The sequence below is a fragment of the Cryptosporidium bovis genome, assembly GCF_009768925.1.
Source record: "Cryptosporidium bovis isolate 45015 chromosome Unknown contig_23, whole genome shotgun sequence".
Classification (NCBI taxonomy): Eukaryota; Apicomplexa; class Conoidasida; order Eucoccidiorida; family Cryptosporidiidae; genus Cryptosporidium; species Cryptosporidium bovis.
Genome location: NW_027125020.1, coordinates 293,656 through 321,318, shown reverse-complemented (window position 1 = coordinate 321,318; position 27,663 = coordinate 293,656). Strand labels below are relative to the sequence as shown.

At 32.9% G+C, this 27,663-nt stretch overlaps 10 protein-coding genes across 10 annotated transcripts; 5 read left to right on the top strand and 5 right to left on the bottom strand.

The window, feature by feature from the left end:
- Positions 1-16: 16 nt before the first annotated feature.
- FG379_001547 (myosin) lies at positions 17-979 on the top strand (the record flags this gene model as incomplete). The annotated part of the gene is made up of 1 exon (XM_067327150.1): positions 17-979. A coding segment is annotated over one exon (963 nt), but the record flags the coding sequence as incomplete, so codon positions are not given.
- A 314-nt stretch (positions 980-1,293) lies between these two features.
- FG379_001546 (uncharacterized protein) lies at positions 1,294-2,319 on the top strand (the record flags this gene model as incomplete). The annotated part of the gene is made up of 1 exon (XM_067327149.1): positions 1,294-2,319. The coding sequence occupies one exon, from the start codon at positions 1,294-1,296 to the stop codon at positions 2,317-2,319; it is 1,026 nt and encodes a 341-aa protein (XP_067184067.1).
- Positions 2,320-3,189: 870 nt separating this feature from the next.
- On the top strand, positions 3,190-3,897 carry FG379_001545 (uncharacterized protein; the record flags this gene model as incomplete). Its single annotated transcript, XM_067327148.1, has 1 exon — positions 3,190-3,897. One exon carries the CDS (start codon positions 3,190-3,192, stop codon positions 3,895-3,897), a length of 708 nt encoding a protein of 235 aa, XP_067184066.1.
- A 1,919-nt stretch (positions 3,898-5,816) lies between these two features.
- On the bottom strand, positions 5,817-6,390 carry FG379_001544 (uncharacterized protein; the record flags this gene model as incomplete). The annotated part of the gene is made up of 2 exons (XM_067327147.1): positions 5,817-6,103; positions 6,360-6,390. The coding sequence occupies 2 exons, from the start codon at positions 6,388-6,390 to the stop codon at positions 5,817-5,819; spliced, it is 318 nt and encodes a 105-aa protein (XP_067184065.1).
- A 666-nt stretch (positions 6,391-7,056) lies between these two features.
- Positions 7,057-8,742, bottom strand: FG379_001543 (uncharacterized protein; the record flags this gene model as incomplete). Its single annotated transcript, XM_067327146.1, has 1 exon — positions 7,057-8,742. The coding sequence occupies one exon, from the start codon at positions 8,740-8,742 to the stop codon at positions 7,057-7,059; it is 1,686 nt and encodes a 561-aa protein (XP_067184064.1).
- Positions 8,743-9,029: 287 nt separating this feature from the next.
- Positions 9,030-9,578, bottom strand: FG379_001542 (uncharacterized protein; the record flags this gene model as incomplete). Its single annotated transcript, XM_067327145.1, has 1 exon — positions 9,030-9,578. One exon carries the CDS (start codon positions 9,576-9,578, stop codon positions 9,030-9,032), a length of 549 nt encoding a protein of 182 aa, XP_067184063.1.
- A 1,593-nt stretch (positions 9,579-11,171) lies between these two features.
- Positions 11,172-12,383, top strand: FG379_001541 (uncharacterized protein; the record flags this gene model as incomplete). Its single annotated transcript, XM_067327144.1, has 1 exon — positions 11,172-12,383. The coding sequence occupies one exon, from the start codon at positions 11,172-11,174 to the stop codon at positions 12,381-12,383; it is 1,212 nt and encodes a 403-aa protein (XP_067184062.1).
- A 1,115-nt stretch (positions 12,384-13,498) lies between these two features.
- On the top strand, positions 13,499-15,010 carry FG379_001540 (Ser Thr kinase; the record flags this gene model as incomplete). The annotated part of the gene is made up of 1 exon (XM_067327143.1): positions 13,499-15,010. The coding sequence occupies one exon, from the start codon at positions 13,499-13,501 to the stop codon at positions 15,008-15,010; it is 1,512 nt and encodes a 503-aa protein (XP_067184061.1).
- A 376-nt stretch (positions 15,011-15,386) lies between these two features.
- FG379_001538 (uncharacterized protein) lies at positions 15,387-19,289 on the bottom strand (the record flags this gene model as incomplete). The annotated part of the gene is made up of 1 exon (XM_067327141.1): positions 15,387-19,289. The coding sequence occupies one exon, from the start codon at positions 19,287-19,289 to the stop codon at positions 15,387-15,389; it is 3,903 nt and encodes a 1,300-aa protein (XP_067184059.1).
- A 775-nt stretch (positions 19,290-20,064) lies between these two features.
- FG379_001537 (uncharacterized protein) lies at positions 20,065-27,111 on the bottom strand (the record flags this gene model as incomplete). The annotated part of the gene is made up of 1 exon (XM_067327140.1): positions 20,065-27,111. The coding sequence occupies one exon, from the start codon at positions 27,109-27,111 to the stop codon at positions 20,065-20,067; it is 7,047 nt and encodes a 2,348-aa protein (XP_067184058.1).
- Positions 27,112-27,663: the final 552 nt, after the last annotated feature.

Genomic DNA, 27,663 nt, shown 5'->3' with positions numbered 1-27,663 from the left:
GGAAGAGGAAGAAAAGAAATTGGAACTCGAGAGAATAAGAAAAGAGCAAGAAGAGATGGAAATAAAGAGAAAGAAAGAGGAAGAAAAGAAATTGGAACTCGAAAGAATAAGAAAGGAACAAGAGGAAATTGAAAGGAGGAGAAAAGAGGAGAAAGAAAGGGAATTGGAACTCGAGAGAATAAGAAAGGAACAAGAGGAAATTGAAAGGAAAAGGAAAGAGGAGGAAGAAAGGGAATTGGAACTTGAGAGAATAAATCATGAAGGAAAAGAGGGTGTATTAGAGGATGAAAATGATAAACCGAAAAAGAGAAATATGAAAAGGGTCAGGGACGATGAAGAATATAACGATAATGAAGATTTATATATCAATGATTGCTTAGAGATTAACAAGAAAAAAAGAGCAACAGAAAGTATAAGGTCTGATGAGAATACTACTATGGAAGCAATATCTGGAGATGGGGCTAATATTGAGATTAGTAAATTAAATAATTCAGATTCAGGTAATAACTCTCCCTTATTATGCACTTCAGTAATGAGAGGGAAAAAAAGATATTCTATCTATTACGTTAGTGGAAACGAGAATTCAGATCATTTAGGCATTGAAGCCAGAACATTACAAGATGAGATTGTAGAAGCGGAGTTTAATGAAGAGGTACTGGGCAGAGAGAATCACGTTGAATACCAGGAAATGGGATCAAATTGTGGTGACTTCAATAATAGCATCTTAGTAGGTCATGTTAATATGAAAACTGGGATAAAAAGGCCAACAGTTTTTATTCATAATGAAGACATTAACGAATTAAGTGGAGAAAAGGAGAATATTAATGGTGAAAACGAGGGAGTCAAGGGAACAGTTCACGAGAACAATTCCTTAGAAAGTAGTTCAATTAAAAAAAGTTTAAAGGCCGTTCAGGAAAACTTCCGTAGCAATATAATTAAGCAGAAAGAAATGAATAAGCAAATAAACAAGTTATTGTAACTGGGAAGGTAATTTTTGAGAGTTCAGGTGTATTTAATCACCATGAGTGAATAAGTAAATTTGTATTTGCCTTATTCAAACAATTAGTATTCTAAGTAAAATTTTTTTAATGGATGAGCAGCATATTTGTTTAATGTATTATTATTAATAGTAAATCTTTGCGCCATTTTCTTTTGTTTCATAAAATATTTTCTTCCCAAATAAAAGTTGCATAAAAGACTTTAATTCGGAATAAAAAGGTTATAATTTCCGTTTCACGAGTATTTACACTTCGAATATACGAACAAGCAGCTTTTGTTTTTTTTCTTTTTAAAATGAGGTTTCGGTATGATAGTACGGTAGACAAGGAATTAAATGATATAAGTGAAAAATTGATGTTAAATTATTTGTCAATAGGTAGTGAAAGAAGAGATAATATATCCATGAATAAACTGATTCCAGGTATTGGTTCCCTATTTGAGAGGAATGAAGTTAGAGATATGGTAGTAGATGAGGACAGGAATCACGAATCTCACAGTAACAAAATTGATGTAGGAAAAAGTGGGAAAATGATCGCTTCTGGTGAAATGAGTAGTCATAATGTGAATTGCCACCGCTCCAATTCACTTCCACCGGCTAAAAACTCAAGATTATGCTCAAATGTTGGATATAAGGGTGATGGTTTAAATCTGATAAATAAGTGTAGCAGGAGACTAAACAGTAGAACTAGAACGGATGAATACAGAAACAATAAGGGAACTGAGAATAACAAAATGACTGATGAACCTGAAAATAAGGCAAACAAGAGTAACGTAGGATGCAAAATGTACAGTATTAGTGCCATTGACATAGTGAATAGTACCGAAGCATATACAAAGCTTTTTGTGAATATAATACTGGTATTTACAACATTATACATTATATTTGGAGTAATATTTGTAATTAAGAATGATATAGAGTCTAAAATACAAATATCAACAACTAACATCATAGAAGAGATGAGCTTGTGTTCAAAACAATATATAGACAATAAATGTCAACCCGATTTAAGGGTACCTGCGATGGAATCAAAGTGCAATGAATGGGAGAGATGCATGTCACAAAATCCAACCATAATTGCTAGAAAATCTATTTTCACCGCTCAAATTATTGGTGAAATACTAAATACATTTTTCGATCAAATTTCATTTAAATCTGCTTTATTTATATTTGGGTTTATTATTGCTCTTATTATAGGTAACTTTTTCATTATTGAGGCTTCTATAAGTGGAGCGAATAAAAATAAAAAGACCGGGAATAACTCCAATAATAACGGAAATAGTTGCGAAATTGTCACAAATAACAACAAATACTTTAATTAGACTCAATATTCGATTATTTTTTGTTTTCTCACATAGCCTCTAAATATATTTTGAATCGTGACTTTCTAAACCTAGCTACATGAAAAATTACCTATAATATGGTTCGAATGTTAACATATAAGTTGATTCATTCATTTAATATAATTTCCTATTATTTTCATTGTTATCTAATCTAGTCATCATCATCCGTTCTATGTCTGTGTGGACGAGTATATTCGGTATTCCCATCTATTATGCTAACAAAGGAATCATGTTGAGTGAAATATCTGTAATTTTTTAGCTTATTTCCTCATTCCTACTTGAATACGAAAATTGATTGCTTATGAGCATGGTGTGGCGCCAAAAGGTTGTCTAAACATGTAATAATTAGCACATGCACTAATTAAATGGTTTTTATCTACAATAGAGAGATTCAAGGTAAATTCTGATATTAATAGCTTCAATGGAGTTTAATAGCTACATACTTGTGGAAATATAATTAGTATGTATCAGATTATGTTTAAATGCAGGAGTTAAAGCTAGTATTTTTTTAAAGTGTGAATATTTGACTAAATTAAGGTCAAGTACGCAAAAAAATGCACTATAACATTAAATTTAGGTGCACACCAAGGAACAATTAAAAATTTGATTAATGTAAAACTGGAAAAAGAGGGTAATAAATTAAAAAGAATAGCAGTTAGATAAATAATAATAAAGGACAATAAATCAATGTTAATGCCATAATAATAGTATCAATACTAAAATAAGTTTACTTTTCTAATTTCTTGTATATTCTAAAAGAAAAATACCTTTTAAGATTTTGGTTGCGTTATATCTAACAAAGAAACACTATATATAATTAGAACATAGATAAAACCTATTGAATTAAAGATGACAAGATTGGTGAAAAAAAGTGAAAAATTGAACAATGTAACTGGGATTAATCGCTTTGTAAGAATTAAAATGATTTTTGTTTTAAGTATTATAATGGCAATTGCCTCAAAAACAGAATGTATCAGATATAAAGATAAATTAAGATTACAAGAAGGTGGACTCGGCAGTTTTTTACTTGGAATTGCTGGTAATGCTCTTTCTACAGGACTTCAGGTCGCAACAGGTTCACCTTTAGTTCCAAATCCTGCAGCTGGTATGCCTGGAGTAAGCAATGCACTATCAGGTTTAGCAACACCTTCAGGTAGTGTTCAAGGCGCTCCTGGAGCAGGTATGGCTGGTGCAGGAGCAGGAGCTGGGATAGCTGGTGCGGGAGCTGGAGCTGGGATGGCCGGTGCGGGAGCTGGAACAGGGGTTGCTGGTGCGGGAGCTGGAACAGGGGTTGCTGGTGCAGGAGCTGGAACAGGGATGGCTGGTGCGGGAGCTGGAGCTGGAACTGGTATGGTTGGCGCAGGAGCCGGAACTGGAGCTGGGATTGCCGGTGCAGTAGCTGGGCCTGGAATGGCCGGAGCAACAGGAGCAATTCCTGGAGCAGCACCAAGTGCACTTTCATTCACAACGATTTCATTCGGATTGGTGGTAATGATGATGATTTGTATGGTTATGCTTATGTGTAGAAGATGTACAAAGGATGACAATGATGACTGAGAATAATAGCAATCAATATTGAAAATATGTATATATTATCTAGTTTTAATAATACTATCAAATTAATTAATGGTAAACTGTCCCCCCGAAAAATAAACCATAGTTATATAAATCACATTTTAATTTTATATTATCATTGTTAATAGATTCGTAAAACACCCATGCCTATAAATATAAGTTTATCTTTAATTATTCTTCAATTCAACTTATTGACTAATTCTTTATAATTTATTAATATAACAAATCTCTCGATGCCGTAAAAAATTACCTTGAATATCTGTAACTTTTCTTTTCTATATTTATTAAACATTTATTTTCACAATAGGTTACTAGTTACCACAAAAAAACTATACTTTTCAAGATCCAAATGCCGGCGGGTACCACCAAATAAGTTAGAAAAGATATATTTTAAAAAATATCGTAAAAATATTAAAAAAAAAAAGAGCCAAATAGAAAAGAATAAGATACCATTTTGTACTATAGTAGCAGTTACAGCTTTAAGTATGAGTCCTCACGAAACGAATTCGTCAAATAAGAGACCAATTCAGAAAATGATGGTTCAACCAATAAACCAAATTTTTCGTCTTTTTACCTCTAAACGTAAAGTCCAAATTTGGTTGTTTGATCATAAAGAGTTGACATTAGAGGGGGTAATACAGGTAAGTTTGTCTTTCTTGTTTCTTTGTTATTATTTTAACACCAGAACCACAACCCTTAAACACTTCTTTTTTATTATAGGGATTTGACGAATATATGAATATAGTACTAGACCAAGCTTGTGAGATATATACAAAGAACGGCGTTAAGAAGGTAAATAATGTGGGTAAATTGATGCTAAGAGGCGAAAATATAACACTAATATGTGAATCAAGAGATTAAACATTTATAGTGTTTTAATTATTACTTTTATTTTATGATTCAAAGTAAATAATATGTATATTTGATTATTTACATATATGCATGCATGTATTAAGGTCCTTTGCTTTAAAACAATCTGTGAAAATTAAAAAAGAATTTTCTATATTAATATATACTATGCAATTAAAGTTCTATTTGTAACCATGTTTTAAATACAGAGATGTGAGAAATCTAGACTCTACAGTACCTTTCAGAGGCATTAATTCATCTTATATGTGCTATCTCCACTAGAAACAAGCAAGGTACGAACACAACAGTGAATAAAAAATAAATATAATTAGGTTAAATAGAATAAGTTCCGAAAAAAAATATTGATAAAGCAAGCGAGCAAACGAATAAATAAAACAAGCAGACAAATTATAAATTTCTTTCTTCTCTATGTCCTCCTGCCTCTTCTCTAATATCCCACTTTCCAAATTGTTTACTACTTAAGAGAATGTCAGGTACTTGAAGGTAAAAAAAGCAAAAAATATCCAATAGATGGAAACCGAACACAAAAAAATCCCATATCACCTAGCCGTAAGAACACAGTTGAACTACATAAGTAATTCCACGAACATTCAAAAAAAACCCGAGTTTGAATATTGTATTAGTAGTAGATTGCGACTATAAGCTTGAGTGAAAAAGAAATAGTAAAATTTAGAGTCATCAATGGAGCACAATGTGAAAATATTTCATATTCCAGTCCCAATCTAGCTCGTCCAGTACCTCAATGTATATACCATATAGAAACAAATTTATATTAACACACTAGTTTTCTTCTTTGCAATATACTCCTTACTTGGATTAATGAAAGAAAGACACTTGCAGAAGTCCAAACAACTTGGGATAAGGAGGCAGAGATAACAAACAGTTATTGCTTTCTTTCTCCCCCTAATTCACATTATTTTGCAATTACCATTAAACAATACCCATTTAAAGTCAATACTCTTATTTAATACAGGAAAGTATAAAAAGAAAAAAAATTATTCACTCTATCTCATAAAGATCCTTTTTCTTCTTCATGGTTTGTTTGAAATGACAGCTTGTTGAAGTATCTCGAAGTTGGCTCCAACTACACTCTTTACTTCCTTTCCGTTTAAAAATAACTTGAATGTTGGCATCGCTCTCACTGCTTCTGTATCTGCAATACTTGGTAATGAGTCAACGTCTACCTTTACAAAGCAAACATCTTTAAGTTGTTCACTAAATTCTTCTAATTTCGGAGCAATCATATTACATGGACCACACCATGTTGCAAAGAAATCTACAACAACCAATCCTGGCTTTGTGATGTAAGTTTTGTACTCTACATTTATTAAATAAAAAAAAAGTTAATATCAATTATGAAATAGGTGTATTACAAATATATATGCTTTTCTTAGCCTATTCATTGTGATAATAGACTTTACGGTCGGATAAATCTCTCCTCGAAGTGATCACTTACTACCGGCCAACAAGTGCACATGAGAAGCAGCATCACCCTACTGGTTATTTACCATATCCGTATCCGAACTTATTTAATTGAAAGAAAAGATAAATATGTGCTAATCAGTTTCACTCACCTTCTACAGATGTAACCTTAATGACTGTCATTTTTTCTTCAAACTATTGCAATAAAACTTAAAATTAAGTAAATATAATTATCCTCTCACTTGTAACAATTAAAAGTTTTTTGACTTATTTACTAAAATACAGATAAATTTTTCTTAAATTGTATTTTAAATATCACTTAACTGTTTTTTTCTATTTACGTACATAATTGTAGATAGACATTGTAAATATTAATTTGTGGCGGTACTTTTCATGTTTGTACCCCACAGATAAATTTTGTTATTCATAGCATAAAAATAAATTTATATATTTGAGTTTGCCAGAGTTGGCAGTAGCAACAATATAGCTATAATAACAGCAATTAATAGTCAATGTTATGAAATTTTACTTAAAGACAAAAAAACTTATTATTTAGGACAGTTTTGCTATTTATTTTATCTGAATTATTTTTAAAACGTTTGTATTAGAGACAAAGTCAAATTATTAGTGCTATGATAAAGGAGATATATAGATCAATAAATGTAAATGCGATTGTAAGTGAATTTGGAGGCAAATGGAATATTGATGAACTTGAATAATGTGTATTTGTTTTTTTCTTTTCTTTTTCTCCATCTATAATTCAAACAAGTTAAATGACAACATGTTTACTTATTTGTGTTTGTAATGGGTGCATAACCATGTTGTCTTCCTTTTCTACAGCTAAGAACATTACAGGTGATTCTTAATTAATCTAGAGTTTTGTAACAAATTTTCTCTTATTTTCCAGAAAAAATTAGTATAATCCCTTTGCCTACATCCAGCCAATGCTCTTGTAATTGCCTCGAGAGGATCATTGCATCTTGACCAATGATCTATTCTGTGATTGTACGCGGAAATAATTGACTGTGGTACCGTGCCTCCATTTAATATACTTTCACCGGCAACGACTCTGTCCCACATTTCCTGTAACCTAGTTGCTCTTTTACTTATAACTCTAGCTAACTGTCTATTGTTTATATACAGACTACACCTTTCGCATGGTTGATTAGGTCTTGATACAATACCAAGACAGTTCGGATGATGTACGACACCCTGATGTTCTGGCTCATTATTAGGCATTATTTTTGTTATTATAGATTGTTTATAAAATACTCTTCTTGTGTCATTGTAATTAATATTGTTACTTGGTTCATTAGATCTTTCTGAACCGATAAAACACATTGCCCAGTATCTAACTTTATTTATACCAGGACAACGGAAGATACCATTTTTATCAAAATTTACTTTTAAAAACGGCGAAGCTACTGTTTCAGCGTTGTTTTTATTAGATTGATGTTGAAAATTTTGATCTCTTAATACTATTTCTGTGTTTTCATTGACTGCATTATTATCTCTATTAACTTTATCTTTGTTATTATCATCATTCTCTTTTTCTTCATCAAAATTACTAATTTCTTCACCAATTTCATTCTGAAATAATAAATTTTCGTAACTACTCAAATTTTTTACAAAATTATCGTAATCTCGTGATTCGACTTGTTCATCTTTGCAACTTATATTAATATTTGATATTATTGGATGCATTACATACTTTTGATTCAATGAAATGCCAGAGTCATTAACACCATCACTTATATTTAAGTTATCGCAATCCAAGTCATTCTTTTTTTTGTGTTCACTTTCGTCGCTCTCCAATAGATAATTTTCAATGTTAACATTGTTTTCCTTAATATCTTCTTCATCTAGTACATGTTTTCTCTTGTTTTTTATGTCACAATTGATATGCTCTTTATTGATACTACATTCCGTACTAGTCCCCCTTACTTTTTCACTATTTGTTATTTCAATAATTTTTACATCCTTACCCAACATTTTATTGTTATCTACACAAGATTCATTAATGTTATTAAAGTTCTCGTCTTTCAAATCATCTTCAACTGAAAATGGAACAACACTGTTAATATTTTCATAGTTGTCCAAGCCAATAGTAGCAATTCCACCACCAGATGTAACAACACCAACCCCTGCACCGTACTTTATATCAAGGTAAGAATCCTCCTTCTCTTGAAAAAAATCAGCTTCATCTATAAACTGAGGGCTGCCAACTGCCTTTGACAATGCTCTGTGCAACTTTCCGTTCATATGTGTTCTCCAATTGTTTAAATAATATGCCGGATTTAATATTATCCGCACTTGGCATATATTACAGTACACACATGTGCCTGGAAGCAATGTTGTATCCACACTTAATATACTTGGATTATTTAGTATGAGTCTGTTGAATATTGCTTCCCTTTCGCATGCTGTCTTCCTCCTTTTATTCACACTATAATTTTTACCGGAATCAACCTCACTGTCAATTTTGTATATGTTTCTTAGTTCAAATATATTACTATCGTTAGATAAAATATTCATTGATTTCTTTTTCTCTTGTTTATTCTGCAAAATTTCTATGTTAATATTCAAAAATACTAATCAGAGTTATTGTTATTGAATGTTTTACTCTTACTATCTGAGGCCTTTACTTATGCGTATTTTACATCTATGTGTATATTAATATGTATATGCCCATATATCCATATGTATAAATTCAAATTACATACAAATTAAATACGTTCATTATAATATATTATTATTTTCGGTTTAATTGAGGATACAAATATGCAAAATTATTTACTCCGACTAGACTATTTTTGCCACACTTAGTTCCCAAATAACCACTCTTCTAATTTTAATACTTCTCTAAAATTGTTGTACTTGGCTATTTTATTATAGACACAGTCAAAGTTTGTCATTTTCCTTTTGTATCTTTTGTTGGTGCATTCTGATAATTTAACTTCCTTAGATTCATATAATAATTCATCATCATTGTTCACATTTGTACCATTTTCCATATAAACTCTTTTATGGGTTTTGTTTAAGTATCCCACACTTGATTCAAATTCATTCCCATTTGCATTCTTATAAAATCTATTTTTACCCACTTTTTTATTTGATAATATCACATCTTCATCCATCAACTCGAAATCAACAACCATACATCTAAAACTATCATTGTTTTTGTTATTTGCAATATTCAGCTCAAATTCCAGTAATATTGGCGTCGACCTCGGTGTCAAGCTGTTTCTTCTTGTTACTGGGTCTCCTTCTATTTCCACTACCATATTTGCATACTTGTTTTTTAACCCATTGTCATCTTTTTTTACTATCAACGTATTATAATCAAATAGATTAAATATGTGCTTAATCATTATTTCCTACTACTGTTCTTTTCTTACATTAATTCATCCCATTTACTGTTTCCACATACAAAAATATATGTCGATTTATTCTATTGAATTAAACTAACACACGATATTCGTGTACATGCTTTAATTTTAACATTTTAATCCACAAGCACCAAAACAAATGTGCATAAAACTTACTTGTGCGCCGAGTTTACATGTAACTTACTACTATCATCTTTGCCCCATTTGTTTGATAAATAGTAACAAACATTTTTACATTCACATGTAAATTATAAATGACAGTGAATGAGTTTTGTCGTGCTTGTCATGCAGTATAAATTTACTGCATGTGGCGCCTGAGACAGAAAATTTATTTTATTTTTCCGATTGCAGGTTATATATGACTTACTCGTAGTGTTCTTTTTTCTCGGTTAATTTTGCACAGGTAAAAAAAATGGAGAAAAAGATTTTGTAAAAATTCAAAATTCTTATTATCATGAACTTCAGATGTTAATTTTATGGATTACAGACGCATTAGTCCCATAAGGCTACTACTATTAATTAATACTATTTTAAACGAATTTTTGTCCGCGTATATATATACAAATATGTATTTTATAGTTTTATTAGAAATCATCTTCCTCCAATGCTAAAGTGGAGTTCTACTAAATAAGTAAAAGACTAATTTTGCTTATGATGATGAATAATGTTCTACTCAATCACGACGGTCTACTGACTCATGGCGTTATTTACGCCAACCAAGTGGAGAAAGAGTGGAACTCTGAATGTAGCAAGATTAGCATTTGCAGTGGCGTACATTTAAATTCACTGACTTCGTTTAGAAAATTACTTGGAATAATAAAAGTTTTTTGCTCTAGATCTATATGCGATAGTCCCTTCTTTTTATCTAATGTTCACTCCTTTTATTTGTTTATACTATTTCACTGTTTGCCGCACTAAGTGGCCGGTCCTCTGAAAGAGAAATGCCGAAAGTTGCACCTCGTGGCGCCCAAGTGCATATTTAATTGCTCAGGTATGCTGGTGGTTGGTGTATTTTAGTTAATTTGAGATTTTCGAGTCATAGAGAGGGACATTAAGCATTTAAATAGTATATCCCACACTAGAAACTTATATATAATGCTCATTTATTTGAGAAGACAGATTAAACGAGATATGTACATGCTTCTTGTTATTCCATTATTTTAAATAAATAATTAAATTGAATAAATTAGCGATATAGACGTAGTTTATCATTATTTGAGGGTAAAGAATATTAATAAATAATTTCGTTGTTATCATTGTTGTTTTTGTAAATAGTACAGCTTTAAGGTTCAATTAATTTATATCTGCAATTTCGCGAAATATCACAAATAGGATAGTCAACAACCAAGTTGGGTTTAGATAAAAGGTTGAGTTGACTTCTTTTTTTCCTGTGTTCAAGAAGAAATAAGGCTAGAATTAATTTGGGACAAACCCGAATAACTCCACATTCACATATATTTATATATATATAGGTATACACGCTAAGAAATAAACAAACTTAATGCATATATGTAAACAGAAGAAAGATTGCTTTTTAACAAATATATAGTTATACTCACAGTAGAAACAATAACAATGTCTGAAGAAAACAACATAAATGTATTAAACGTGACAAAGTCATCTGAAAATGATACAGATACTAAAAAAATGGCCTTCCCAAGATACTATGGAAATATGGAGGAGAAGTTATCGTTAGATGATGCACTTGAACAGTATGAATCACTTATTTTTAAGGATACAATATCTCCCAGAAAGTCAATTAAAGAATATAAAAATGAGATAAGCATAAATACAATATCGGAAGTTAGCGATATGATATTTAGGAGTAGTTTAAATATTAAAGATGGCGAATTAGGGATCATTGGATTGCTCGCATTGTCTCCGAATAATGTAAGTCATCTTCCCCCAACAGAAAAAGATGGAATTATTGGATTATCAATTTTGTCAAACGCATTGTCTAATTTAGGATTGACAGTTGTTATATTAACTGATTCGATAAATCAGCCTATTATATCTGACATTCTAAGCAATGAGAATTACTTTAAGAACTACGTTGATATAAATCAAGAAATAGGTTTCCCACCTAAAAATCTGCTTTTTGAAAAGGGTAAGATATACGTAGTTGGAGTTGTACCCCAACCAGGTATTGATTCAGAATGGGAGGAATTCCTAAATAATACGCATAATCAATTTAGTATGTTAATATCAATGGGAAGGCCTAGTAAAGATGAAGAGACTGGAATATATAAAAATGTTCGTGGACTGAGAATGAACCATTACTGTAGTGATTTGGAGGGAATGTTCATTGATACCATTAAAAAAAACAATATACCTACCATAGCACTGTCGGATTCTTATGAAAACCAGCTAGGCATTTATAGTAAAAATGATAAGAGAAATAAACACAATGCAAAATATATATTATTGTCCCACAAAAACGACTGGGTCTGTTATTTCCTAACTGCAAGTATTGCACTTAGACTTTCAAACAAACTTAAAAATTCGAATAACAATTTTAGTGATTCAGATAACAGTACTGAGAAAAGCAGTGACACGATAAATAATATAAGCAAAAAGGTGTTGCTTGAATTGTATTTATCAATATTCCCAAATGAGGAAGTTTTTATTTATCTCAATGACAAAGTTAAAGAACTCCAGGTTTGGGACACACTATTTGGTGAAGGTCTCATTAAAGGATTTACTCTTGAGAATGATTGGGAAATAAGAATGAAGATAAGGAGAATTGCGAATCAGTTTGGCATACCTGTCGATTATAACAACGTATAACCAACCAACTAATTTGTTCTCGATTATCTTAATATTTATTGTGTGTTTAACAAATATATTATTTTACTGGTAAAAAATGTTTAGTAAGCGAAAAAATTAAAAAAGCAAATCATTTAATCCTAAAATTCTTAGTTTTGTTACTTCTTTCAAACATAAAGAATACAAATACTTAAGACAAAGCCTTCGTTCTTGTTCTGACAAGTGAATGCTATCCTTTTACTTTGTCATTGCAAAGCTCATTTGATATGAAGAGTCTTATTTATTGTACACCATTAGTTGTAGGAGGGAGGAAGAATGGGATAAACACAAACATTTTTTAATGTCTATACAACTTACTTTGGTAATGTGGAATATTGTATTGTATTAATTTAGAAATCTAACTCGCATTTGAAAAAAACGAAATTGGATGCACACAAACTGACACATTTATTTGTAGTTTCACATCGTGAAGGCAAATATTAGCATCTAAGCCACTTAATTATTCAATAGTTATGTTTAGTTCTAGAGTTATTAATATTATTATGATAAACCCAAAGCATGTTGCTTCTATTACTAATAAATGCATTAATTTCAACTCTTTCTGTTGATTTTTATCTGAAATGGCTCTATTATCATCTTATATCTGAATTAGGCCATTTACTTTACCTTTTTGATTTTAAGAGGACAAAGTACCATTTTTATGAAAATGGTGCTTTGGTATCTATCAAACTTGCTATTTATTATGTTTAATGTAAATTTATGTATATATATTTACATTAAACATAATAAATAAACAGATAGTTATAAATTCAAACTTTCCAAATATTTTATCTAGGAAAAAGTAAATCTGAAATAAGTTTAATAGGTGATGCCGGTATACTATTTGAAAAAAATAATAATTTATTAATTGCCTTTTACACATTCAATTTTAATTAATGTTTTTTCCTCTGATATTAAATATCCACATTTATACTGTATTAGTTGTTTGTACTGAATTATGGACAACTAACTAGGGAGGAGATTATGTGTTTATTGAAGAGTGAAATGCTTTAAATACAACATATTTAAAAAATATTAGAGAATGTAATGAATATAAATAGGATATTTTTGCTGATTGTTTATAATAAAAGGTTAAAATGCCGTTGAAGGAGAAGATAAGTACGGAAAATTTTTTAAGTGATGGTAAATCATTTAGTGGGGATGACTATGATGATATACTAAGTGATTACTCTGAAAATGTGGATAATTTTTTATCGCCTTTAGAGTTGTCTTTATCGGGAACACAAGAAAATATAGAGTGCGTTTATAGTAATAAAAATGGGGTCAATTTATTATCAGAAAGTGTTGAGAATTTGGATGATGAAGGTAGAACATGTGAGATATTTGACTTTTTTATTAACAAAAGTATGTTTCGTTCGGAGAGATACGAATATAAGATAGCAAAGTTACTAGGTTATGGGTATTATGGCAACGTATTTCTCGCAAGTAGAAGTAGCATTAACAGTGATATAGAAGATGACAACAAACTTGTGGCAATTAAGATAATAGATTTTGAGAAAATAAAAAATAATAGAAACGATACTATATGTAGTAATATAATAATAGATGTAATAGACCAAATAAGTGACGAAATAAACATATTAACTGCACTAAATGGTCACGAGAATGCAATATGTTACTATGAGTCGTTTTGCATTAAGCCTCACTATTTGGCATTTGTAACAGAGTATATATCGGGATACACATTGAGGGATATATATAAATCTTATGGTCCATTTCCAGAAAGTTTGATATGTTATGTATCAGAATCTATATTAAAAGTATTGGTGGCGTTAGATGAGAGTAGCTATAGGTATAAAAGAGTACACAAGGACATAAAATCTACAAATATAATGATAAATTATGAGAATTGTAAAATTAAATTATTGGATTTTGGAGTGTCACAAATAATAGATACTATAGTTGATAACAATACCCCAAAAATATCATCAGGTACATTGCAGTGGATGTCGCCAGAATTAATCCAACACAGGGAGTATAATAATTTAACTGACATATGGTCACTTGGGGTAACATTGTTAGAGTTGTCTATAGGAGATGTTCCGAAAATCCATGAGTTGTTTAAAAATTGGAACAAAGGAGGGCATATAAATGTTGAATTAGGATCTACGTACAATAAGAACAATTCAAATGATCCTAAATCTTTATCTGTAATTGATATGTACATAAATATGTTGCTCAATGATAAGGATGAAGATACTAAAAAAAAGAATCTGTTAATAATAAACAAAATAAGGTCATTTTCAAAGCTATATTTAGATTTTTTGGACAAAATGTTAACAATTGACTTGGACAAACGCTGGAGCTGTAACCAATTAATTAACCATAAATTCACTCTAAAGTACAAGTCAAAGTATGCATATGTTAATTTTCAGAGCATAGAAAAAGAGCTTTATTACTTCAACAACAAATTTGATATTAGGGACATAATTAGGAACAATATGATAGAAAAAATATACAAAAGTATTAATTACTATGTTAGGGCTAAATTAAACCAGAGTTTAATTTACATTCCAAGTATTAAAGATGTCGAATTTAAACAGGATAAAAGGACAGATGATTTGAAAAAGGAGAATTATAACAACTAACCTTACAACGGCAATAAAATTAACTCAGTAAATGCTTAAGTCGTGACATATCACGCCGTTGGTGGTTAAGGAGCAAAACGACCAATAAGTAAACGGCATTTAGACGAATACAACCAGGGTGTAAGTGTTTAGAAGCAAGAAAGAGGAAATTAATATTTTTGTTCATAGTCAATTCGTCGTTTTTAACAGAAAAAAATCAAGGACTACAAATATGATAATGAATATAAAAAATACAAATTTAAGTACTATGATATGATAATAACCTATTTTTAGTTTGTGCCGAGCTATTTAGATAACGTAATTACTACTTGAATAATGAATTCTCCTAATTTCCATATCATTTGACTTTGTAATTTAAGTGAGCTTTAACGTTAATTTAGTAGTTTTGGTGCAGTTTGCTTATTTGTACAGCATTTAATAGTCTAGGAGCGAATTTTTCAAGGGGTCTTTTCCATATCAATTGGTTCTTACCACCCTCTTGAATGGTATTTTGGATAATTGATAACAAACAATTATAGCCTAAATAAACAGCAGAAAAAGTCTTATTTTTATTGAGCTCAATTTCATGAATTTGTTCCTTGAATATCCGTACCATATTATGACAAATGTCCTCATTTACATTGTACACATGAACATCCTGAATTGAATTAGCCAATGTTCCTATTGAATTGAATAGAGAATTTGTAATGTTGAACTTAATGCTTATTATAGGTCTTGTTGATATAAGTAAGTGAGGTGAGAGCTTTGAAGTCAAGGAGTTTGGTGTTATAGGAGATAAAATTGCTCCAGCCGCACTGTTGTTTGACAGCAATGGGGATGATAATGCACCATTATTAGCATTTAAATTATTGTTATTTCCACTAATTCCGTAAACTTTATCATTGTTTATTCCGATAAGTATTGGAATATTCATGATTAATGTATTACTATTGTTTTCATCAATGTCAAGTATAGCCAAGTTAAACACTTTGATTATATTCAGTATCTCAAAGACAATGGATTCTGATCTCCACAATAGTATTGTACATGACTGAAATATTCCTCTTATTAGCTCTATAAGTATATTGTTGTTCATGTTATTCTGTTTCTTATGTTCCGTATATAACTCATTCAGTCTTAAATTAAGAGTCTTTTCTATTATTTTGACATATGCTTGGTATATCTTATTTTGTAACTGATAATTGCTATTTACAAATAATCTGTTGTCTTTGCTACTCTCATAGTCATAATTTATTAATTCAATATTTAAAATCACAGGGGGTGATTGACTGCCATCGTTTTGAACCTCTTTTTTATTATATTCAATATCCCCATTAATATTCCATTCTATTGCAACTCTTATTTTAACAGGATACTGACTATTATTGTGTAGTGATATAATAGTTTGAAATTTATTAATAGTAAACAAATCCCAGGTAAAACCAGCAAATTCTTCTTTAATTCTCAGACTATTTAGATTAGATTTTAAGTTATTTTTCTTGTACTTCCAACTGTTCAATTCTGATATTAAACTATTTGATAGTTCCTCCTCTTTAATTAGTAACTTATTTAAATTATTTTTGTTGTTTGTCATAACTTTTATATAATTGTTCATTCTGTTTATTTCTTCTTTATAATTATTTATGTTTTCATGAATAAGCTTCATTGCATCCCAGTATGTTTCATTTACATGCATCTCAGATATTTGACACGACTCCAATGTAGACAGTAATACATATGAATTCTGAATTCGGTTCTTATGACTTATTATTTGCTCGTTTATCTCCATAAATTTTTTAATATATTCATCATATTTTTTCAATAATGTTTTTTTATATGGGAATATAATCTCCTCGTTCCAATACAACCAGGATTCAATATAAAATATATTATCCTTGTTATCTTTACCTGTATTGCTATTACTATTGCCATTTTCGATAGAAAAGTATTTTGATAATCTATTTAACAACTCATTCTTAATTTTTTCATCTTGTTTAGAGCCATATCTGCTTTTATTAACAATTATAGCCAAAACTGTTGCCAATTCACTTTCCGGAAATTTTAACAAGTTGTTCTTGTACTTATTCTCAAATATAACATCTGTATAAACCTTCATTAGTTTTTCCTTCTCAATATCTTCCCAAATTTGACTTTTTATTGATTTTATTAATTGTACTTTGTACTTTTCTATAGCTTCTTTGTAGCAAGTGTTTTCTTTAAAATTATTTAATTGATTTATCAACTCTTTATTGTCATTATTACTGTTTCCATTAACGACATCCATTATTCCAGTAGTATAAACTATATCTAAGTCATTAAATTCTAACATATTAAAACTGTCCATTGTATAATTTAAGTTTAGTAGTGATAAAAATTCCTCCCATGTATAGCCTTTTGGAACTATATTCAATATAGATTTTGCACTATACAATGAATTCAATAGTGATTCCGATCTCGGTGAGAGCGTTTTCTTAGCCGTATTCCTTGAATTTGAACAACGTGTTTTTGGAGTCAGTAATTCATTTAGTCTTGTACTTGTTTCACAAACACTCTCGTTTCTATCTTCCTCCACTTTTGATTCGTTTTCTAGTGTTTCAATTAATTTTTCATTAAATTTATTATCACTGTGTTTATTATTTATGTCTATTGAATCCTTAACAACCGTTTCTTCGTGAACAATCTTTTTGTCGTTTAAAAAACTGTTCTCCTCTAGATTGATGTTTTCTTCAGTAACCTCTAATGTTGTTTCAATATTACCATTTTCTATTTCAGTATTATCGTTATTTTCGCTCCCGATTTCACTTCTAATCATGTTGTTATCCTCTTGAATACATTCGTCATTTTTTTCCATTTCTTCTTCAATAATATCCTCGATTTCATCTTTTTTATCTTCAGAAAAATTAACTGAAGACAAATTTTTCATTACTACTGATAAGAAAGCACCCGGAGTATTTGGAGTTATTGAATCCCTGCAACTGATGGAATAGTTGGATATATTGATTTGATCAGTAATATCAAAATTTTCGTTATTTTCGAACTGAAAATCAATTTTTTCTTTATTTGAACAATTAACCTTTGTTTCATTGTTTCTTGTTATTTCAATATTTGAGTCATTGTTTATGTCGACAATATTACTTTTACAATCACTAGCATCAATAACGCTATTTTTATCTATAACACAAATATCTCCTTTAGTGTTCATTGCGCTATCTTCTTTACTGCTCTCGTCTTTACCTATAAGCTCTTCTAAAGATGGGAAGTTGTAAGCTATATTACCTGACCCAGGGTCATCAAATTCGCTTAATATGCTCATTCTGTCTCCATTGTTGAGGTTCATATCACTTAGCGTGTCTCTATTATTTAAATATAACTTATTAGCGTTATCTTCTTGTAAACTTTCATCTATTATTATTAAATTCTTAACTCCAAATTGTACTTTTTTTTGGGATTTTGGGGTTTTTATATTACTCATAGTAGTTGTATTGACATTGTCTGGATCATATTGTTTCAATATACTTTTTCTATCTTTAACTGTACAATCATCAACATTATTACCATTATTTATACTTGTATTTTCGTGTCTTCTTGTTCTTGGTGTTGATTTTATATTGTTTCTAGACGAACCTTGCCTTCTTCCAGTGCTGTTACTATTCAAAATATCAACGTCATTTAAACCTATATCATTCTTTTCTTTGTCATTCGTTTCCATTCTGCTAAATTTATTGTCAACTCTTCCTTCATTCATATTCAACACTCTTGCTCTTTTTTTGGGAGTTGAATATACCGAAGACACCGACAAATTATTATTATTCTTAACATTATCATTATCATTTGAATTTATATTTTCCTCAAATTTGTAAAATTCACTTTCGTTATTACTACCGTTACTTAAATCTAGTGGTGGCATTATCATATCTTTTTTACTTATATTATTTCTCATCTCGTTTCTTGGAGTTCTCTTATCAGACGATTTTAATTCTTTTGTTTTAGATCTTAACATATATGGAGTACCTCCTGGAGTGCCGACTTGCGGTGTTAAAGACGATTTTTCGTCACTTAAAACTATATTTTCTTTTTTATGTACTCTTCTACTGCTGCTTGAAATGTTTTCCTCCCTTGAGTTTGCACTTCCAACTTTTGTTCCAACTTTTCTTCCACCACTAATACTACTCTCCCTCTTTAACGAATCATTTTTTTTTCTTGTCGGTGTTTCCTCAAAGCTTAATTTATTTTCCTCCAATATTTTTCTTCTTGGTGTCACTGATCTTGTATTTAAACTTTTAGTGTTTTCCTGATTCATCTCATAAATTTATGTACTAATGTTATTTCCTAAATATTACTGATTTTTATATAATAGTGGTGTACTGGATATAACAATATTACCACTATTATGATTTACTACTTTTCTCGCACTAATTTTATACTAATCGCAAATAATAAGTTTAATATTTAGTGTTATTCCATTAAAAAATTATTGATTTTGTTCATCAACACTCAAAATTATACACCTATTCACGCTTAAGTGCTTCTAGTATATCTAAAAAAATATAAAGTTCAACCAATTAATTTATCATGAATTTCCATCTATTCCATGTGTTTTATTGTTTTATTTTTCTAAAATTTTTTTGCCTTTCTTTATAAATACTTTTTTTTACATCTTTTCCCCACATTCATTTTTACATGCTTTATATATATTTACATTCGACTCAATCCCGCCACATATAGGCGGGTCTTTAGTAGTACATTTTTTACTGGTTGGAAAACAAGTTGAATATGCATATTTTTTGTAATAAATTGATTGGTTGTTTAACAGTTAAATAAGTAAAAATAGCATATATAAATGAAAGATCGTTTAAATTTTGTGTATGAATAGTTTCGAAATGAGTCTTTAACATACATTTGTTTGATAAGAGACAGACACAACAATAATTAATATTATCATAACACTTAATTTTCTACTTCATTTTTGGTCGATTAGACTTAATTATTCAAGAGACAAAACTGTAAATTAATTATTATCTAGTAATATAAATAGTGTACAAATATTTGAATATTCTATTAGTTAATCCACTTAATTATTCAAGATCCTCATCATCTTCATCTTCATTCTTTGCAATTTCAGCAGTGAGTAAGGCTAACATTGCTGCAGCGGAATCTCTCCTGTTTCTTCTTTTAGCAACAGTGTTGTTAGCAGCTGCTGAGCAGGGGGACAATGATTGGTCATTGTTTTGGTCCTTGTCATTTTGATTATCATTAGTAGACGAGGAGGTGGAGGCACCAATGGTATCATTACAGTTGGGTGTCTTTCTCCTCTTGTTTCCTCTAGTCCTCGCTCCCGTCCCTCCAGCAAGCGATGCGGCAGAGGCGGTACCACTGCCACCATTACCTTCGGAAAAGTACTCGCCTTGGTTGCTGTCTAAATCAGGATAGCAATTGCTATTTGCTTGAGATGATGTTCCACTGGACCTGCCATTGTTGTTAGATCTCGCGGAGGATCTTCCACCCCTGGATGTTGACTTTTTTACCCTTCCTTTGGAGCCTCTAGTTGTTGGTTCAAAAGATTCATCATTAAAATCGTCATCATCGTCTACCTCGTCGTCAAATGAGTCAGCCGTACCACTTTTATTGGTAGTAGAGGGATTTGATCTCCTTGTGCTCCTCTTTGAGCCCCTGCCATTCCTCCCATCAACACCACTACCACCCTTTGAGGAGTCACCGCCAGTATTACCACTTCCTCCCAAGTTGTTCGAGTCATCATAGTCATCAAGATCATAATTGTCAATAGTAAACTCTTTCGCCCTCGTTGATCTTCTTGATTTTTTCCTAGATTTCCCTCCATTATTATGTTCAACATTGACGTTGGAGCTATCGTCCTCCTCGTTTTCACCGTTATCAGGTTGAAGTGTTCTCACTATTTCTTGGACATTTGCCAATAGGTCCTCCGCCTTCTGACGTTGGAGTTCAGAAAACTCTCTCATGTTAGTAACCTGTACCAAGGCTTCAATCAAGGGATCTAAACTGTCCAAGGCAGCAGCACCATCAACTGCATCCGCCAAGTCTTGGATAAATTTTTCCCTACTTTCTTCGTCCCTAACTGCACTTCCACTTTGAAGCTGTACAAGGAAGGAAGATACACTGCTGTCCCCAAGCACTTTTTTCCAAAAATCTGGGTCATTAACATCCAAATCTGGGAGAGCATTATCACTCCTGAAGCTTGTTTTACTGAATGACGAATTCTTACCACTTAGCTGATATCTAACCAAACGCGAATTTTTACTTAATATCTCGTCAATGTCGCTCTCTTGGAACTGTCTCGAGGCTTCACTACCCTCAAGCAAATAATAAGCACCATGTTTAAGTAAATCTTCAATCTCTTGCTTTGTTGGCTCCCCACTGGTACCTATGCCATTAGAATTACTGCTACCATTACCATTGCTGTTCTCTTCTCTAAATGCACCCTTGTGGAAAACAGCTGTATTCAACCCAAGTTTTTTGCTTGCTCTTTCAAACATCTCTGCTTCGTATGTTCTTGCAGTTATCAATCTATAGACCTTCACATCACGTGTTTGCCCAATTCTATGGGCCCTCGCACAGGCCTGCACGTCGTTCTGAGGATTCCAATCCGAATCGAATATAATAACAGTATCTGCAGAAGTTAAATTAATTCCCAAGCCTCCAGCTCTAGTTGAAAGCAAAAATACAAACTTGTCGGAGTCTTCGGCGTTAAATCTCGCTATTGCAGCAGTCCTGTCAGTGCCTCTAATACTACCATCAAGCCTTTCATATCCCCATCCGTGGTGTTCAATTAATTCCTCCAACAAAGTCAAGGTCTGAATAAACTGGCTGAAAATCAACACCCTGTGTCCCTCTGCCTTCAGTTTAGGTAGTAATTTACCCATAAGAACCATCTTGCCACTTAATTCTATCATCTTCTTGTATCTATCTTCAGTAGTCTTACAAAGTGCAACTTCCCTCTCTTCCACTCCTACTACCTGAAATGGGTGGTTGCAACATTTTCTGAGCTCAACCTCAACATTCATGAGTGAAGGTATTGGAGCGTTGCTTGATTTTTTCCCACCAAAACCGATATTCTTGCACAAAAACGCTCTGTTTCTTTCAAATATTGCTCTATAGTATGCCTTTTGCGCGGTTGTTAGCTCAACATCTATGATTGTCTCTTCCAATGGTGGTATCTCCTTCATTACATCCTCCTTAACCCTTCTAAGCAAATGTGGGCGCAATAGTTCATGCAATGCAGTAACTTGGGCACTGCTTTGTAACTCACCAAATTCCTGCGTAAAAGCCTCTATACTTGCAAACTTTATGGGTTCAATGTAATTCAAAAGCGGCCAAAGTTCTTCCGTATTGTTCTGTACTGGTGTTCCGGAGAGTAACAGTATGTGTCTACAAGCAATGCTCTTAAATACCTGAAGTGTTTTGGCACCTCTATTTTTCAATCTGTGTGCTTCATCTATGATAATAAACTGCCATGGCATTGTACACAGAATGTCTGCATCGGCCAGAAGTATCTCGTAAGATGTAAGTAGTATATGGAATTTGTAATGCTTTGTTTGTACTAATCTGGGCTCGTTAACATACCCATAGTTTCTAATATTACTACCGTAATTATTATAACTGCTTCTACCTCTTCCTCTCATGTCAAATTGCAAACATTGGTGATAAAACTCATAGTAACGGAGCAAATCACGTCCATTTCTCCCTCCCTCATCATAATATAACACAACATTTAAATCAGTCCAATCCTCAAACGTCCTTTTCCAGTGGTCCAGGGTAGACAATGGAGCCACTACCAAAAAGGGTCCTCTTAATTTCTCCTTGTACACAAGGTGCCAAACAAATGACATTGTCTGCATGGTCTTCCCCAGACCCATTTCATCCGCTAATATTCCATTCCTTCCTTCAGACCAAAGTTGTAATAGCCAATTCAAGCCCGCGAGTTGGTAATCAAATAATTGATACCCATTCTTGAATATGGGAGAAACGAGATAATGACGAGAAACCCCCGGAGGTGGCGGTGGTGGTCGCTTTTGACTGGAGTAAAGCTCCGCTATCCTATTGTTTGCAACCAAACTTGCCAATCCCATTTGGGGCTTCTCTTCTTCGTTCTTAGCCTCCACGTTTTCTTTGTTGTATTTATCACTTGCATCACCATTTAAAGGAACTTTACCGACTCCAGGCTCACCAGTTTCTACATTCTCTCTCTTTCCAGTGAGATTTTCACCATTGTTATCTACATTACAAAGTCGTTCATTTATGGGACACGTGTCTACTGAAGGGGGAGGAGAAAAAATAGTATTAGAGGTGTTACCAATATTATCATGACTTGAATTATTATTCTTAGTATGGTCAACATATGTTTCGGCTTTTGGATCCGGCACACCTGGAAGTGAGTTATTACTGTCACCGGTTACACAAGTTGCAAGACCGTCACAAAACTCTTGAAAATTATCACTAATTATGTATTTGCATCCACCATCAATGCCCTCCAGAGTCCCTTCACCTGAAATGGTGATCATGTCCTTGTATTCTAACTCTAACTTATCATAAAGATCTACACTGGAGGGCAAAGAAATTTCATTGGAAATGAATAGTGGATTAATCTCAACCCCATTCTCAACTCGTCTGGTATTGCCAAAATTACCACTGAACTTAATGTCCTTGCCACCATCACAAAGAGATATGTTGCTGCTGCTGTGATTGTTATAGCCGCTATCGTTGATATTCACATGTTCAGCATCTAAATACTTGCTTTTGTCAGAAACTCCTTCAATATCGCTGTTAACTTTTGCGCTGCAATTAGTAACATCATCACTACCGACATTAAAAAACATATCAGTTTCGTTTATGGTTTTCACCATGACATCACTCCCACCATTGTTACCATTGTTTGGGTTTCCGTCGTTTCTAATTCCATAACACTCGCTAGTTCTAGATACTTCAGACACTCCACTCGCGTAAATATCGTCCTTGGAAATCAAACTATTTGAACAAATCTGAGGGTTTTCGTGAGATAGAGAACCAACCAAGTTACTCTCGTTAGCACTACAACCAACTCTAAAGTCTGCACCACCATTTGGATTACAAAAATCATTGCCATTACCAATTCCACTGATGTTATGGCCTCCAATAAAGTTCTGCTCCGAGTTTGACACATAAAATGAGTTTTCCTGACCTATCTGACTATTTTGCATACATCTCACACCAGAACCATTACTATTAATATTATTATTGTTAAAGTTGTTCTTATCCCACTCCCCTCTCGCTCCCACCGCAAAACACCCTCCTCCAATGACAGGATTCTCGCCGACCAAACCATTGTCAACCTCCTCTTTAAGTCCCATAAGAGGGGGAGCACCATTGTTACAATTGGTGAAGTCACTCACATTACCTGCAAGCTGGCCAGGATCACCTTCATTACTGGGAGCGTTACGATCACCGTTCTCGAGAGAATTGTGGCTCGTACATGCAGAGACAAGCCCTTTGTCTGCATTATCACCATTTCGATTCACATTGCTCCCATCACTCATGCCAACTTGTGAAATGTTCATATGATCGGAGGCCGGAACGTCCTTATTTATCAAATTGCCGTTATTGTTGATGTTTTGGAGAAGTTTCCCCACAAGACCCGCAATGGCGGGATTGTTCATTGCCATGCTGAGAGCATTGGCGGCATTTGGGTTATTGGCAGTGATCATCTGGAGAAGCTTCTGTGTCGCAACTATAGCACTCTGACTTAAAGTGCCATCGGATCCGACCTTAATCTCATTTAAGAGATCTTTGCTTCCAGGGAGATTTTGTATGGGTATCGTTTGTTGAAGCTGGTTAGAAAGGCCAGCACCACCACTACTTGCATTCACAAGACCGTTACTAGCAGTAATACCGATACCACCTTGTTGATTCCTGTAGACAGCTCCATTCTGGCTAGCATAGGGACCATTATTATTGGTTTGTTGTCCTACAGCAGATCCCTGGTAAGTAGCCCCTCCATAGCAACCTCTTTGTTGTTTCTGCGTGTTGTACGCGTTCCTGTTCTGATAGCCGTGGTGGGAGTAAATGGAAATAGCACTAGTTAATTGAGGGAGGTTAGAAAATGTAGTTGGTACGTACGTCCTAATAGAGTATCTGTTCTTAGATCTTTTTTTGCTTGCATAGGGAGCGTGATTCTCGTCGTCCGAGTCATCAGAGTCGTTATTGTTACCTCCACTTCCGTGATTCGATGTTACATATGAAGGAGCCTGTGGGGGATTGAGACGAAGACCAAACTGGTTGTTCATCCACGAAAATGTATGACGAATATACGTATATGTTTCACTAATCATTCTTTTGTAAAGATCGTAGGAAATGGCAGCTGGACCGTTATGTGCCGTTGTAATGTATTCAGGTACACGTATAAAACGATGAAATTGGAGTATTTTACTTGAGTCTGTAATGTCAACCTCGTGCTCCCACGTATTATCAGCAAATGAGAGATGTTTCCACTTGGTAAAGTACATTATAGGTCTTTTTGGGAGAGCAAGCAAGTCACGAAATGTTATGTGTTGTATTGCAGTCTCTATAGTTACTGTTTGATCATCTAACCATTCTTTTGGGGATTCCTCACTCTTCTGCTTGACTAAATCCTCCTGGGTTTGCCTCGACAAAAGAGCCCATTCACCGTATAACTTATCGAAGAGTGCCTTTAATAATTTACCCTGCACATATATATCGCTATCTACCGAGTTATACATAAAACAATTTGTAAATATTTGTTGAACATCACTCCAAAACTCTTGTGGTTGTGAATATATTCTCAAGTACAGTTTGGTCTGAACTGTTGTAAAGTCCATGGGTCTTGAGATAACTGAATAGTAATCAGAAGCTCCGTCCATATTTGGGTCTACCGGTCTTAAAAACGGGATTCCATACTTTATTCCTTTTCTGTCAAAACAAACAAGCGCATCTATTATCTTGAGACAGTATATATACCACTCGTTTCTACCTATCTCCGCCGCCTTCATCGGATACAGTGACCTAAATACATCGGTGCAATCGACTATCCTCTCTATCTCACCGTCTATATATTGCAGTTCTGGAACATCCTCTATATATGCCGTTGCATCTATGCTCTCAACACCTTTTTGTTCTAATCTTTGAATATATCTCAAATACTTTATCCTTACTTTTGGGTCCGGATCGTTGTCTATATCATCCTCCGTTATCCATTTGCACTGGGAATAGCTTTGCTGATGATACTTAACTAAATATTCGTACGGCATCTTTCCTCTTGGAATTCTACGCTGATTCGGATTATTGGATCCTACAGAGGCTCCTGTTGCTCCTGCTCCCGCTCCTGCACTGTTTACCGAACCGCTACCACCTCCACTCAATCTCCTTCTTGGACTGCAATTCTGATTCACAACATTATCACTGCTCGTAGCCTCATCCTTGTCTTTCTCATCGGGAAATACATTGTTCTTGCCTTTCATGAGATTATTGTTATGCCTCATTTGAGGACGCCTCTTTAAAAACTTCTCAACAATTGGTGTTAACACAAATCTCTGTGGGATATCTGCTTCTTCGTTATCACTATTGTCTCCATCTGTCCTAAAATCCACATCAATGTCGTCATCATCCTCGTCCTCATCTTCGTCTATGTACGACTTTCTCGAATTTACTTCTGCTGCAATCAAACTCCCCAAACCTGCTCCTTTTCTCCTCGTACTAGGTTCTCTCTGTGTAATCACTTTTCTCCCAAACAAACTTTCCCCTGGACCTGCCGAGGCAGCAGCAGCAGCAGCAGCAGCAGCAGCGGCAGCAAGCGCCTCCCTATTTATTCTTGGACGCCCTCTTCCTCTCTTTTTGGGTGGTTCTGGCACAGCACTAGAATCATTAACATTGTTTGTTGCCTCGTTATTTTCACTCAACAATGTGTTCTCACCGCTATTAACAACACTATTCCCATTATTACCATTGTTCAAATTAGCATCAACACTGCTATCATTGGTAGATGTAGAAATACTAACCTCTGTAACAGATTCTCCACCATTTCCAGTACCACACTCCAAGTTACAATCACTCATTGTTGAAAGACAATTAGCGGACTTCGTATCTTCAGACGACATTCCTACCAATACCTAACGTATGTACTATTACTGTTATTTAAAGTACAATTTAATTACGTGTATAAGTTGTTTTTGTTTATCAACACCAATAAAACTTGATTTAAATTTATAAAATGCATTCACAATACGCTATATTTACATATATATACATACTTCATGTATATATATACATATATATACATATGTACATATATGTACATGTATATATGTAAATATATGCTTACATATATTACACGTACATATATATATTTAGTTGTCTGCTAATTATTACATCAAGTAACGACTCTAATTAATGTATTTGTCACGCTCTTTTGTAGAACAAGAATAATCTTGATTGGCAACTAAAGTGTATAGTCTTATTGCGATGTGTGGATATTATTGAAAAAACACCTTTGGATGTTACGCAATTCACAATGTATTATTTGCCAGTAGTTAAATAATCTTTAATTTATTATCAAGCAAATGCTACCAAGAAGTAATAAACCAAATGATATTACCACATAAATGCTCAAAATAACAAATTAGAAAAAGATAGTCCTTTTTTAGTATCAA